Below are 16,868 nucleotides of genomic sequence, written 5' to 3' on the forward strand. Positions count from 1 at the left end.
CGTGAGCGCATTGCTAAATAAATACGATGACGTAGCCAAGACTTGGCGATGACTTGGCAGAATCGCCAACAATATTGCACAATGCACCAACGTCATACCCAATCTCTGATATATACAACAATTCTCACTGTACAGGTATTGAGTGTTATACTACACATACGTATATATGCATACATCTAAGTGCAATCTTGCAAGCAACAGGCAATTGCAAAATTGAATAAAACGGATAATTACAATAATAGTACAATATCACAGATAACATAATAATAATACTGACATAATAATAATAATAATAATAATAAAATACAGATAAAATCATACAATAATAAAAATACAGATATCATCTTGTAACGGGATTTGAACCGTTACAATTGTAAAGCCAATAATATTACCTAAATGGCAATGGATTGAAATGCCTGCACATGGTAGCCGACTCATTATTATTCTAGTTTACCCTCTGCTGTATTTTCACTCTGAACAGCATTTTTTAGGTCTACTGTGCAAAGGTTACTGCTGTCCAATTTTGTCTTTTATCCTTTTCCGTCTGAGTTTACTTCGAAGCTGCTGTTCTGTTGCTCAACATGAGAAAGTACCATGTGATAGTACCTAGGGCTGCATCCAGGTGTCAAGAAATCCCGACAGAGGGAGATATTTTTGGTAATAATGATAAGTCTCAGTGTTCTCCCCAGAAATTTTCGTCAGCCAGGTGACAGGAATGAGTTGCCGGGCAGGGAATACTACGTAAAACTTCAATATGAAAAAAATTTCAATTCCTTCTCCTCAGGGTATTAACAATATCAGACAGGTAAACATTAACTGCAAAATTGAGCTATTTTAGTGTTATCACGAACAAGACATAATAGAGTATTTTGAACTTCTAATGTTCTACTTCTCCTTTCAAATCATGTAACAGCGGACTTAGTCCTATCACTCGGTTGCTGAGGACATGTGGACTGCCGTACGGGTTTGTGATGTGCAAAATAGAGGGCTCGCATGCGATTCCAAGTTAATCCAGACCCTGGTCGTGCACGACACTTCGTGGTGGACAAGCTGAGCATTTGATCTTCTATATAATTGATGCAGTTATGCTGACAACAGCAATTTATCATTTAAATTAACAGTTTTACAGTATTTACATGTTAATTTGGAGCACCCAATGACTCAAATGTATTAATATTATGTAATCTTCACATATCTAGGTTAGGCCTATAATAGCTGGGCGGCCTGTAAAAAACAGCAGGACAGTGCGTCCATTAAGAAGGTCCTAGGGAGAACACTAAGCCTGACTTTTATGAAGATAGTGAAGATGAATTTGCAGTGATGAATCATATATAGGGTCCATCAAAAAAGTCTACACTCCTTTAACAGATGGTATCTGCTTATTGTTTTCAGAGGTGCATTGAATTACCTGTGGAATATGTAGTAGGCGTATGGTGTTTTCTCAACAGATGCCTGTACCCACATGGCTCTTATGATTAACATGTGATATATGATAGTGAATCAAAATGGCCAGGGCACACTTGAAAAATGGAAGCTCATTTTAAAGTGGTGGTTCAAGTTTGAAAATGTTGCTGAAGTTCAACGTGCACGGAGGCGTGAGTTTGCAACACAACCTCCAATGTACTTGAAAATGACACGGCTTTGCAATAAGTTTGAGATGCATGATACTATTTGTGATATTCACACGGCAAGACCCAGAAGACCTCGTACATCTCCAAGTCCTGCTTTTTTGACTATAGTCGTAGAAAAGTGCCAGTGTATTCTGAAAGCCTCTAAATGAAAAGTGTTTGTACCAAAATTATTCCATGCATTAAATAAGGACGATCCTGATTGTAGAAATGGAGATTTGCAGTATCTGCTGGAATACTGGATAGGATGAAGAAGCACATTTGAATCCCCAGCACGTTTACCAGATTTAACGCCTCTGGATTTTTACTTTTGTGGGGCCTTGAAGATGCCGTGTATTGTAGGAAACCAACTAAGCTGGAGGACCTTCGTTAAGAAATAACAGCAGCATGCACACAAATCCCTGCAGACACACTGATCAAATGTTGTTCAAACAACCATTTGCTGTTGTGATATGTGTCTGGCTGCTAAGTGCAACCATTTTGAGAACTAAAAGTAACTAAATAGGTGCAGGAAGCTTGTATTAAATCTGGTATATACCAGTGGCGGCTCGTGAAAAAATCGTCCTACGTGCTACAAAAAACAAGCTAAGTACGCTGTTTTAAATCTGCATATTGCCATGATGAACAACGCATACTTCAAACTTCGTAATACTACTACTACTAATAATAGTAATAATGATAATAATAATACAACTTTTCTCACAATTTATAACTCAGAACAAACAAAAACAACATTAATTTGGAAGCAGATGAATTCTTCGACAACTGTCTTCTACGAGACAAATAATTCATTGGAGAAATATTGTTTTTACTAACCTAATGGTGCAACTTACATCAGTGCAAATAGAATCGTGGGAATATAGATCCCCACTAAGAACACTAATTTAATTTCACTTTATATACACTGCAGTGGATAAATAATTTGATAAACTTTAGCACTAACACAATGACAGAAAAAACACGCACCAGTAATATAACCGCGAGATTAAAAACCGCACAAAGCAACTGAAAGAGCTGCCAACTGATTCATTGAGACCTCCCCTATTACCAGAGTAAATGTTCCGGCTCCATGGCTAAATGGTTAGCGCGCTGGCCTTTGGTCACAGGGATCCCGGGTTCGATTCCCGGCAGGGTCTGGAATTTTAACCATCATTGGGTGTACGTGTTGTCGTCATCATCATTTCATCCTCATCACGACTCGCAGGTCGCCTACGTGCGTCAAATCAAAAGATCTGCATCTGGCGAGTCGAACATGTCCTCGGATACTTCCGGCACTAAAAGCCATACGCTATTTCATTTCACCAGAGTAAATTACATTGTAATGCGGGATAACATTTAGGGTCAGTCAAAGATTCTTTGACTCACCTACGAATTCCTTATTTTTGACACAAAAGGAAGATAGATATTTTAATAAGCATGTGTGAGATAGATTGCCTCCACTTACGCTTTACTTTCGAACTCAGACGATGCTACTCTCTAGTGGCAGATTCGCTTACCACGTTCAACATAAGCACAGCCGACTGGATCCCTCGCTGCGCTCCGGGTAGCAGGAGATATCGAGTAATTCTACCCCCTTGCGGGAGAGGAAGTAACTATAAACGGGATCAGTGAAAGTTGATCCCGGTTTACGGTATACTCCGCCGGCTAGGGGGAGTGTTGCAAGCTTGGCTGCGCCTGCGTATTGCTTCCTTCAGGCTACAGGCAAGGGCTCACTTCACATGAGCACGAGCCTTGTTCCCCGGGAGAACGGCGCTAGGTGTTCGACAGATCTCGTCCTGATTTTCATAAAACACAAATTCATATCGTACTCAAAACAACGAAAAGGCACCAGGATAATTGTACTGTACATAAATAATATTCCTTACAGTTCCAAGCTACGTGCTGGAGCCCGGTAGCACGTACTGACCGGCCGCCACTGGTATATACACTCATGTTCATAAAAATAGAACACCTGGAAAGACTAGAGATAGGAAGTTCATTTTAGCATTTTAGTCACCTAGGTTCAGCATGTGTCCTGTTGCCTAGTAGGCGCTCGGTCCTCCATGGGCACTGATAACTTGTTCCATGCATGATGGCATTGACGCGTATAAGGCGCGAGTGGCGTCCTGGCGTATAGCCATCCATACTTCACCTGGTTCCACATGGTGGTTGGCATTGGGTCACAACGTCGCACCCGTCGTTTCACCATATCCCACACATTTTCGATTGGCGACAAGTCCGGTGATTGGGCGGGCCAGGGCAACAGTCTGACATCCTGCGACAACAAGAAGGCACATGTTCATGCAGTAACATATAGTTGTGCATTGTCCTGCTGAAATATGGCGTCTGGGGTGTCGTGCAGAAAGGGTATGGCTGCGGGTCGCAGGATGTCATTCACCTAGGTCAAACTAGTCACAGTGGCCTGGACACGAACCAACTGTGATTTGTTGGTTGTTTCGAACAGCATCCCACATCATAAGAACTTGAAATAGCCCTGTATGTCTTGTGCGAATGCAGTCAGTCTGATGCCTCTCCCCCTGTCTGTGGCGAACCAAAATGCGGCCATCATTTTCAAACAAACAGAACCTGGATTCGTCCAAAAACACTATCTGCTGCAATTCCTGTCCCCAGTGACGTTCCATACACCATTGCAGTCTAGCATGTTTATGCACATTAGTCAAAGAGGTAGGCGGAGAAGTGGACGACGCGCCAGTAACCCAGACCGCAATAAACGGCGACGGACTGTCAGTCCTGATAGTGTACGATGTGTTACACTGTTGCGCCAGATCCAAGGAGGATGCAGATCTGTCCTGCAATGCCATTCGGATGAGGTGTCGATCTTCTCGGGGGGGGGTCTGGGTGGTGCGGCCGCAGGAATTTCGCGGATGGATGCATTACGTACTCTCATGCCAATAATGCACCCACTTTCAAACTCACTCATTTGACGTTACGGTTCTCGCATACGTCTGCAAGGCATCCTGCAACATCTGTTCAAGTCACATTGATTCATTACCTTCAGTTCATAGAGACAAGGAGAACCGCAGGCACACTTTACCAGTTGGTGGTAGTGCGCGTAGTAATTGATGTGGACCTTGAACCTGAGGGCTGAGATGGTTCAGATGCTAATAATTTCTTCAGAACATACTAATGCACATGTCCTGTGAATATGAACTTCTTATCTCTAGTCTTTCAATGTGTTCCTGGATTTTATGGACATTAGTGTAATTAAGTTCAGTTCTCGCACACTAAAGAATTTGTGTTCGTTGTATCGTTAATGTTTCTTTTTCATGACTGTCCTGTATTTTTGTAAATGTAAACAATTTGTTAGCCCATTTCAGATATTACCAAAACATCCAGAAAGATCTTCATGCACAAGACTGAACACAATTCAGGAGTGAAAAGGTTAAGCTATCCCACAAAAGAGTAGATGTTAAATTGGAAAAATAAGGTAGCCACCAACCTATATTACTCTGCCCCTGAAAACAGTGTGCACTGCATATACTGAATACACTATAGCACTATCATGTAGGACATATCATCCAAATATCTTTTCCTCTTCAATTAGTAGCAGGAAGAACTTGTTTAATACATTGAATTGAATTATTGACATTTTGAAAGAAATTGGTCCTATATAACACTTGTTACTTTAAGTGTGCATTGAACACAAAGTTTTGGTCAACACAAATTGGCTGTGCAGTTAGGGGTGTGCACCTATGAGCTTGCATTCCGGGGATAGTGGGTTCGAACCGCACCGTCGGCAGCTCTGAAAATGGTTATCCGTGGTTTCCCATTTTCACACCAGACAAATGCTGGGGCTGTACCTTAATTAAGGCCACAAACGCTTCCTTCCCACTCCTAGTCCTTTCCTATCCCATTGTCGCCATAAAACCAATTGTAAAAAGAAAAATTTGGGTTATAGAGTAGAGTTTTTCACTTAATCTTGGGTAAATCCACAATCAAGTGCTTAAACATTTGAGTGACCGATGTTCAACAGAATTTGAAGTGAGAGAGCATTTTCATCTCAATGGCATGGGGGAATTTAATACCAATTCCCAAGCCAGGTAAAGATCCAAAGCTTCTGGATAATTACAGGCCAATATGCCTTACAAATGGCTTCTGTCAGCTATTTTAAGGGATGGTGAAACAGCTACTTGTGTATACCATGGAAGAGAGGTCTCTTGACTAACTACCAGTGTAGTTCTCGTTCTCATGAGTCTGCCACCGATCAGGTCAGACTGGAGAGTGTCATTCAAAATGTCTTTCTTCAGAAGGAACACCCAGTTGCTGGGTTTTTTGACCTGGAAAAAGCTTACGACACTATCTGGCTGTATGAGATTACCTCCACACTAAATCAGTGGGGATTTTGGGGTAATTTACCAATGTTTATTGAGAACTTCATGTCCCTCCGATTCTTCCAAGTCGGAGCAGGGAATGCTTTTTCTCAATATTTTGTGAAATAGCTACTTGTGTGGAACATGGAAGAGAGATGTATCTTGACTAACAACCAGTGTAGTTTTTGCTCTCATCAGTCCAACACCCCCTGTGGGCAGAAGAAGAATACACCCACGGTATCCCCTGCCTGGTGTAACAGGTGACTAAAGGGGGTGACCAAGGGATGATTGTATTAGAACCATGAAACTACTTGCGATTAGTGCCACCACGCGGGGAACACCATGGGTCGCTTTTACTTGCATGTAGTACCACTGTGTTAGGTACCAAATAGGTTTGTGATTAGTAGCAACAGAGTGCGTTGCCAGCTTCTATAGTATCTGTGATTAGTACGTTTTTGGGAGCGACACCATCACTATGGGACAGTGCAGGTCCCTGTGGTTAGTGCACGTATGCGATGAACACCATAGGTTTGCATTGCCTGTAAATGGTGCTGCAATGTGTGAAACACCATAGGTCTGTATTCCATGTGCGAATTTCATTACCTGTGTGTAGTACCATACTGTGTGGAATGTCGTGAGTCTACGCTACTTTTGATTAGTACCGCAACATGACAAATACCATGGTTCTACTTTCCTAGCAATAAGTACCATTATGAGGGGCCGATGACTTGGATTTTTGACTCCTTTAGACTAAGCATCATCGATTCAGTATTATGCTATAGACACAGTAATACTAATGTTTCACGTCAGTTTCTGTGAATGTGAGGCAGTGCGGGTCGGATGCACTGATTGTTTTAAATTCATATCCATCTATTCATTCTTCGTCCTCACATTTTGAATTCTGGTCAGTGGAGGATTTTGGACTTTTAATTTGTCATTCCACTTCGTCTCATTTCGTACCATTAGGGGCCGATGACCTAGATGTTAGGCCCCTTTAAACAACAAGCATCATCAGTCTGCCACTGAACATCTGGTCAGACTGGAGAGTGCAGAGTGCTATTCAGAAGGCTCTTAAGAATTGTATCCTATTTTTTAACATTATAGCAAATATAATTTTTGGAATTGTGGCATTCATGGGACTTCAGGAAGTCGAAGCCTTTTAACTTCAAAAACTGTACCATACGTATATATCTCAATATTAAGCATTTTATTAGAATAGTGGCATTCATGTGTAATCTTAGAAGTGTTTTATTCTGTAGTCACTATTGAATAAGCAGGTTCATCAACAGCTGACAATGACCCATTTAACAGGTCGAAACCGGTACTATCTTTTAATGTAATTAAAATTTTAGACACTTTGTAAATAAAGTATTAATTAGGTGGAAAACTCTCATCCTTCATACTTGTGTGCTCAAACTATCAATATGGACCATGAAGTTGATAGACTATAGTAGATGAGGATGAAGTTGACAAGTTTTATGAAGCATTGAGTGACATCGTAGTCATGGTCAACAGCGAGGATAGGATAGTGCTAATGGGCGATTTCAGTGCAAGAGTTGGAAATAGAACTGAAGGATACGAAAGGGTGATTGGTAAATGTGGGGAAGATATGGAGGCTAATGGGAATGGGAAGCGTTTGCTAGACGTCTGTGCTAGTATGGGTTTAGCAGTTACAAATACATTCTTCAAGCATAAGGCTATTCACTGCTACACATGGGAGGCTAGGGGTACCAGATCCATAATAGACTATATCTTAACCGACTCCGAATTCAGGAAGTCTGTTAGGAATGTACAGGTTTTCCAGTGATTTTTCAATGATACAGACCACTATCTGATTTGCAGTGAACAAAGTATCTGTAGGATTAGGGTAGAGAAAGTGAAATCTGTGTGCAAACGAATAAGGGTAGAAAATCTCCAGGACAAGGAAATTAGACAGAAGTACATGGATATGATTAGTATGAAGTTTCGAACAGTGGACAGTAAGCAGGTTCAGTGGCATACAGGGATGCTGTAGTAGAAAATGCAAGGGATTACCTAGGAACAACTGTGTGTAAAGATGGGAAAAAGTGAACTTATTGGTGGAATGATGAATTGAGAGAAGCTTGTAAATGTAAAAAGAAGGCTTATCAAAAATGGGTCCACATCAGTGGATTGTGTGAAAGGAGCTTTAATCACATAAATAATGAAATGTCTGAAATAATAATATGATGCAGATGACACAAGTGTTCTTGCATTTAGAACCCTCTGGTGTTAAGAAATTACCTTAGAAGTGAATATTTAGTCATTACAGAACTCCAACTTCCAAAATTTTGGTAATTGTGATTTCAGCTCCTGCTGTATTTTATAACCACTACTTCATGCATAAATAACAGATGCTCATAAAGGAAATACTTGCAAATTATTTTAAAATTGGTATAGTTTTGACAATCATTTACAGAAAAAGTTTCCCTTTGAAGTCTCATTTCAGAAACACACATGTCAAAATTACTTGAATTCAAGATCATACTGGTAGGTGAAATCTACACTTAATTCTTAACAAAATCAGATTAACACAGATTGATTAAGTTATGAAGAACGAAAAATAAACTTACGTTACGTGGCCCACTTGTATCACCCGTGTTCTCTGATTGTGGAGTCAGTTCTCGACTGACTTGCTCCCGTAGTTGAGACGCAAGATGTGTTGCTGCAGGGAAGTGGAATGGGGAAATTGGGCGGGGCTTGTGGGAGAACTGAAGTATACGGAATAATGGGGGTGGTGACTGAAACCGAATGCAATAATTGTGAGTTCTTATGTTCCTGTTTTTACTACAAATGATCGGAATAAAAGTTTCCCATATTACGTTCTTTTTTTCATTTGTCTAATTTAAGTTGAGGGCTGGGTTCTTATCCATACTGATGTAAAAATTCTCTAAAATGTTGAGTTGTGGACCTTTTTGTTCACGTAGAATTTTTAGATCTTGATTTATTGTAGTATCATTGTGATTATAGTCTTTGTGATGGTTACTCATGGCAGAGAAACAATTATATTTTAAAGCATTGCGATGTTCTGAATCATACTCCTCAAGAACTTCATTTCGGCTGCCTGTATTCGACTCTCATCCTTCTTTGTCATCGTCCAAGTTTCTGCTTCGTAAGTTGTTATGGGTACATAATACATCTTGTACATAGTTTCTTTTCCACTGGCACAACTTTGTCCCATAGCATGTTTCTTACACTATGATAGAAACAGCTTCCAGCTTGAATCCTCTTACTAATTTCAGCATCCAGTCGAGCATTCTCCATTAATTCATTCCCCAGGTATTTGAACGTCTCCACTACTTCCAGGGACTTGTCTGCAAGTCTCATCTTTGACTACTACTTTTACGGCTAATTGTTAATAAGGTAAAATTCAAAAACCACCTGTCCAAATTAACTCTTACAGTGCCAAGATGCCGATGCATCGGCACTTACATTCTGTACGAAAAATGCCAGAATGCCGATTCGATCGGTACCCTCTTATAAGTGGTGTAGTTATGCAGTAAGGTGCTAGATTGCACCACAAATCAAGTAGAAAGAAGGTAGAATGTTTGTAATTCCTTCTTATATCAATAGATGGCACTGACATAGCTTCATTTTTGCTAGTTTACTCGTCAATTGTGAGTGTATGATCTGTGAGCGCCTGATGTCTATGATCCAATATGGCAGCCTCCTTGTTTGTTTATGTCTGCGTGTTGTGATTTGTTTTCAATAATTTTAGTTCTAATTGACATATTTGAGTTATTTATCATAATATATTCAGTTTATTATTATTTCTACTGTAGTTATATTTACATAGCAATTTATTTAGGTCGTAGTAAAGTTGTAAATAGTACATGTATCACAACAAGGCATGTCGCCATGTAGGCCTATTTCGGGAGAACTTTTTATTTGCTTTGAAGATGTAAGCGACTATATTTTTAGTGAAAGTGATGATTATGATGTTTTTAGGTCTTCAAATAGCGCACCAGAGATTGATGGAGCCATGCCATTGGCTGATGGGCTTACAACATTTCGTGCAATGTCAAAGAGTTATAGTGACAGTGCTAATTGAAAATGACAGTGAATAGATGATTCTTGGACTGAATGCATATTCCCTGAAAGTAATGTTGTCCATCCCCACCATGTTTACGAAATCCCAGGGCCAAAACATGTAGGCCTATCTCAACCTGATGCTCCACCCATAGAATATTTCAATCTGTTCTTTACACTTTCATTCCTGACAATATTAGTTTATTTTGAACATTGTTCTGATTTTCTGAACCGTTCTGTAGTAACAAATACTGGTACAAGACACAGTTCTCTCAAATGATTAGTATTACTCTCTCAAATTTCATAAAATATCCAATCGTTGACAGGTTACACTGTTGGTGTCTTCCTCTCCACATGTTCAACGTTTTTTGGAAATTAGTTTATAAATTGGAAAGTAGACCTACATTAATGATATAAATTGGTATATATGATCCCAGATAAGAGTTAAGATTAAATATCTTCACTTAGTCACTTTGGATTTAGTGTAAAATGTGGTAATTGATTTCAAATTATGTTTTTCCTTTTTTAAATAAAAATTAATAATATTTTTGTGCACAGTATCCACAAAATTTTGTTTTTTGAAATGCAAGTCACATGTTTATATTCCTTGGAGTATATCAAACTCACGTACCAAATTTTACCTCCATATCTTTTACACTGAGACGTAAATACATTTTTTATACAGTGATGCAAAATCCATTGAAACAAGCTTGGCATTCTATGCATATGATAACCTATTATGGGTCGGCATCCAAAGGGTTAATCATCAGCCCTCAGGTGACCAAAACGGAGGGCGTGGGTTGATGACTGAGAAACCTTGTTAGATGTAGCATTACTTCCACTTGTCCTAGGCTCTTCACTTGGTCAACACTTGTTCCCTCCAACCACTGTGGTATAAAGTGTTTGAAGCTAAGGGTGTCTTATTTTTACATGCTTCATGCTTCACTTTCTTTTTGCCAATACTTGCTATCTTCAAAGATCAGACTTCTTCCTCTTTAGATTAAAGTTAAGAGGGGATGATTATCTAGTAGTAGTTTCCCTTAAAACAATCTCCATCACTACTGTCAGTCTTAAGTTTCTTTTGACAGTTTATTGTCCAAGTATGAAGAAGTTTTCACACAATTATACAGTATATATATTCCACAGGGATTTGTATTAAGTGACTAACATTTACATACAGTTGCCATCTCTGATATTTTTAGCTTTCTTTCATGTTATATCCTATTACACTATGAGAATCAGTGTTCAAATAATTACAAACTTCAGAGACTTGTGAGTAAACATAAACCTAATGAGGCAATTGAGAACAACTGTTGCAGTTGGTCAGAATGATAAAAGAACTTCCAACTTCTCTTTTACTTTTGTATGGTATTAAGTAAGCACATCTTTGTCCTCATTTTTGTAACACGGGAGCATATCTGCACACTAATGATCATTAACTTTGAGTGATTGGACCTTAAGGTATAGTAACTTTCTATTCAATAGAACAGTCATCGTATAGATGGAATTTGATTCCTTTGAGAGCGTTTGTCACATTTCTACCAATAAGTTTTTCAAAACTTATAAATAAGACAATGCTTGACAAATAATGTCATTGAAAATTACTCAACGATAACCAACTGAGTAAGCATAACATGTATTTAATAATAACAGTACATAAAGAATATAACATTATCGATCTTCTAGCTGTTTGTCCCTGGCAATGACAGAGTCTTCAAACTTCACCATGTACGTTGTACCTTTGTGCCAGTGGGCTGTCACCTTAGCAGGCTGTGAAATAAAATAAAATGTAACTTACTACACAGTCAACAACATTCAAGTACATCCAACTGCCAGGACACTTTGTGAACCTTAGAATGTCCTAACACCAAAATAGTGATTAAGATTACAATAATTCTAGGTTATATGCAGAGTACTAAAGCTGAGCTACTGAATTTATCAATAACAATATATCGTATTTACTCGTGTATTAGACCCCCCTTGGCTTTTCGAGATGAAGAAAATGAAAAAAAAATCTTGCATACAAGACCCCCAACGTAATTTGTCAGAGAAGAATAACGATTCTGCTTCGAAGCGGCTACAAGCCTTATGCAGTTCTGATGACATTACACAAATTTGTGAATAGTTTCATCCATACGACCCACGCTATGAAAACACGCGTTGAAGTCATGCGGTACATCTGTGTTTCTTAGTTAAAATATGTCCACCTCCATAGCATAGGCCTACTGCAGCTCTGATGACGTCGCACAAATAGGTGAATAGTTCCGTGTTCAACGCGCGCATTGCAAGCACACATCAGTCGTGTATATATGTCTGTGCATTGTAGTTAAGAATTTCCGCCAGCGTAATGGTTAGCACAATTACTGTAGCTGCTGTTCTCGGGAGCCTGAGTTTGATTCCCAGTACCGTATTGCCAGAGATTTACGAATGGCAAGAAGGATGATTTGCGGTGAAAATGGTACATGCAACTCCCTTCCACTGGGGGCCTGTCTAAAAAAAGAGCTGCACCACATCGGGATGAGGAAACTAGTTTACTTTAGTTAAGAAATATTCACAGTTGTTGCTAGGCCTATTAATATACACAGGCGAGATCGTTAACAAAGCGATCGTTTATTTAATATCTTGTAACTCGGGCCAATATAGGTTTTTTGGGGAAAGGAGTTTTATAATGTGATGAAAACAATTCAATCACAACTGTTTTACGCGCCAACGTACCTAACAAATAATAATAATACTATTGATTTTTAACCCTTTCCCGTTCACATTTTCACTCCGCTTATCCCCAGGTTTCAACCTATTATTTAGGAAAAACTGAAACAGAGCGCATTATTTCAAATATAATAAAAACGATTGATCACAACGAATTCAAATTTTCAATAATATTAGAAAATCTACCATCACATCCATTTCTTTTTTCACAGAGCCATAAGGTTGTTGATCCAAACCACCACCGTACCCCTCCCCCTACGGGTGATAATTGACACAGAGGTAGGCGGCAGTTGTCACATTCTCATGTTGTCTGAATCCCTCCAAATCAACAATCACGTGATTTTGGAAGTGGAATGAAGCCCATGTATATAACATTTTATTTCATCTGGGCAAGTGTCTTCCCATTCTTTATCTATTTTAACGGAATGTGCCTGTTTGAATGCTGCATTTATATATATGCAATTGGCTATGTCACTGAATAGTTTGTCTCCTCCTAACATACATAAAAAACATGCTGTTTCATGCAATACTCTTTCCAAATTATGTACAGGTTCAATATCATCCATATAATCATTTGGAGTAACGAAATGAAATGTTTGTGTAACCTGAATTGCCATGGCATCACCATCAAGTCCGATTTCTCGATATTCTCTTCCACTTATATCACTGTTATCACTAAAATTATCTTTGTTGATATGTTATTCGCTCACTAAAGATTCCCCTCCACCCCAACTCAACGATTCTGTGTCATTTTCTTCACCTATATTCAGCTCATTTTCAATATCCATGGTATTCAATCCCGCCATGTTTACGAACGAAACAGTTGACCCACGCTGGTGGAAGTTCGAGACCGTTGCCTAGGCAACGTCAAGACAGATAATCACTCTTCTTTTATTTTACAAGCCTTGTAGATTGTACTCTGTGTTCATAAATGCCTTATAAACACTTCACTGCCGAAAAAAATACAAAACTATCGCACAGATTGCAGACGTGTCCTGATAATGCAGCTGGGCGCTTTAGGGCGGTAAGGGCCGGAAAGGGTTAATGTCTCTAATTACTTTCAACAATTTTCGGAGACGCCAAACAAAACATACTAGGGTATGCGTTAATAAAAAATGGAGACAACGAACGTACAAAATTAAACATTACAATAATAAAATGCATTACCGCCACACCTGTAGATATCCATAAATGTGGCAAACTTTCCTGTTATTTATTTTTATTCTTTCCGTCATGGAACTTTTGACACTATCTGGGCAATACAATACCTAACCTAAACAATGTGGTCTCTCTTATCTCATTTACAGCTGTTTAGGTAAATCCTGATGTGATAAATGTAGAGAAAAAGCATGAAATATATGTAAAAATAAGGGTCTGGCTTTCAACAGCCGCAGTTATTAAAAGAATGCTTCCAGTCACTATGTATTACATTCGGAAATACAACTCGTAAGATACGCTAGTTATCAGCTGGTGGTTTGGCACACTTTCAACAACACTGCTTTATTCAGGAGTGGCTTCTGCTACACATACACCAGCTGGGAATATCAGAGACCATCTCCAGAAACCATCTGGGAATATCACACAGTTTGGACTCTATAGTCAGGAATGAAACTATTTGTAAAAGGTTCAAAAAGACGGGACCTCGAATGCTCTCGGTCTCGATTGCAGTGCATGGCTGACAAGATGGCAGTGTAGATGACGTCACTTGGAATGACGACACGCCGGTAGCAGGGAAGTTAGCGGCGCAAGACAATTACAATAAAAGCAGTGATCAGGTTTACTGTGTGGTAGGCTTACTGCTCAACTGACAGAGACAAATGACTGGCCACTGAGTTATTTTGTATCAGTACTGCATAATACGATACCCTTATCCCTTTTCTCTACAGGGTCGAGTATGAAGTGAGACGAATCTTCGTAACAAGTTTTTATGATCGTATGCCCTTCCTGATGTCGACCTCATCGGAGGAATTAATGAGATGAAACGAATTATGTGATATGAGCAACTAAAACAGATTTTTTTTTCTATGGTACAGAACAGATGGGAGCCCCCGGGCGAAAAAATACCCTCTAACTCACCAGTATCCGTGGAGTGTCTGATGAACAGAAAAAGCGTGTGATTACTACGCTGGTGGGGGAAAAATCACTCTGTCCTACTGTAGTAGGTCAGAAATGAAACCCCCTCGCTGGGTCATTGGTAACTACTAGGTGGGTTGGGGGGGGCCTTGAAGAAACAGAATTTTGAGTATATAGTAGTGATTGCCAAAAGATGAATTTGGTTGGTATAGGAGCCAGGGGCCTCTGTACTTGAAGCGAGTACTCGGCTTCTTGGTCCTAAGGAGCCCTTTGAGCAGGGCGATGCCCTCATCTGTTGACTGGGTTTGGGAGATTTGAGATTTCGTCCAAAGAACAAGTTTCTGAATTTGTTGTTTTAGAGTTGGGGTGGGAAACCACAATATTTGGTGTGGATGAGGCAATAGGATGGCCTGACAAAGTACAATCTGCTTCACAGTAGTTGAAATGTCTGGGAGTATATGGATCTGAGACCCAGAAGGTGTTTTTACAGCTGACTGTCCATTGGCCGGCAAGGTAACCTGAGTTGATGACTGTGGTGAGGCAGACAACGGCAGCGGATCTGGAAGGCCCCCTCTGCCTGGCAGAGGGTCGAACATCTCAAAAAAGTTGTTCTCAGTTCACAGGAACTGGAGATAAATACTTGGCCGGAAGGGTGCAATACAAATCCAAGTGTGCGGAAGGGTACAATATGGACTGCACAAAGCACTTGTACTCACAGCTGCATAACGATGACTAACAACTGTCAGGCACAAGTACACGTCACTCTGGCCACTAGGGCCACACAAAAGCAGCACACACACGTCACTGCTAGCACAAATAAAGAGAAGTACTGCCGCAAACACAAAGCACATCCGGTCACTGTGACTGCTCGCTGCTGAATAAAAAAACGAATTATAGTTACTTTATATGTAGGGCTAAAAGTTGTGTTCACCATTTATTGACGTTTTACATTTAGAAATACTGCCGTCCAATGAAAATAGCTAGTATAGCTCACATACATTCACAGGTTTGTTAAAGAACCATGTAGAATGTATACATGTACAATTTATAGCTCTTTATAGCCTAGAAGTCAGGTGTTCACTGCACAAAATTTAAGGTCATCGCATATTGGCGCATACTGGACCACCCTTTACTTTTCTTGGCTGTAAAAATGGGGAAAGGGGGTTTCTAATACGCGAGTAAATATGATAATTGGTCTTTTTTTTATTTTATTTTTAAACCTGCTAGTCTCAATAACTACAAGAAGTGTAAACATGATAATAAGCTTTTGGGCTTTAGTCATGTCAGAAAACAAGGTCAAATTCTTTTATGTTTTACAGAGAAACTTGCCCCATGTCTTCAGAAGGAAGAATTTCACCTTTTTTTTTTTTTTTTTTTTTTTTTGACAGGGCAAAAGCCCAAACACTTACCGTGTCTACAATTAACGGGCCGTAAAAGCAACAATCTAAATACAAAAAAAGTAGGTTGAAGAAATTCAACACTGCCAATCAATGCTAGCGTGTCCTTTCAGCAACCTCAAATGCATGACTGGAGTTAGTACTTACAAAACCACATCCATTGAGCACTGCTTCAATTATCCCCGCAGTAAAGACAGCACAGTTTAAACTTCCTTTGTCTTTGGGTACCGAGATGAACTTGTTGACTAGCGGCTCCTTTTCGATGATGTAATAGGTGCGCTCGTCGTCATTAGCATGCTCCAATTTATCAGCCTCCTTGCCGAATAGAGACTGCAACATAAAGTTGATTACATGCTGAAGATATTACGTGTTAACAGAATAAGGTGCTTGGTGATGCGACTTTTTGTTACTCAACAAAGGCCCCATTGTGCCAAAGTCAAATACATTAAAGTTTTACAGCTAGATATATAACTATGAAAATACATAGGTAATGCATAATTATGATTAGTACTTGCAGCAAGAATAAATATTTACCAAAACCAGTAATTTCCATTCAGCAAATGAGCATTTTTTTCAAAAAACTAATTCTATGAACAAAATATTTTAACATTTGCACTACTTTTTAAAGAACAAATTTGACTATGTGCTTGACATTTCTAAAATGTTCAAAATTATATCCCTCTTATTCTGACATCAGAAATGAA

At 39.3% G+C, this 16,868-nt stretch overlaps 1 protein-coding gene across 1 annotated transcript in view; it reads right to left on the reverse strand.

Annotated features, from left to right (window-relative positions):
- Positions 1-11,605: 11,605 nt before the first annotated feature.
- Trs31 (trafficking protein particle complex subunit 31) overlaps positions 11,606-16,868 on the reverse strand; it is a 55,352-nt gene continuing 50,089 nt past the window's right edge. The window contains exons 3-4 of the mRNA XM_067137286.2: positions 16,312-16,494; positions 11,606-11,755 (exon numbers count right to left, since the gene is read on the reverse strand). Coding sequence (XP_066993387.1) covers positions 11,657-11,755; positions 16,312-16,494 — 282 coding nt within the window. The 3' untranslated portion in view covers positions 11,606-11,656. The remainder of the gene's footprint in view (positions 11,756-16,311; positions 16,495-16,868) is intronic.

The sequence above is a fragment of the Anabrus simplex genome, chromosome 1 (assembly GCF_040414725.1).
Source record: "Anabrus simplex isolate iqAnaSimp1 chromosome 1, ASM4041472v1, whole genome shotgun sequence".
Lineage (NCBI taxonomy): Eukaryota > Metazoa > Arthropoda > Insecta > Orthoptera > Tettigoniidae > Anabrus > Anabrus simplex.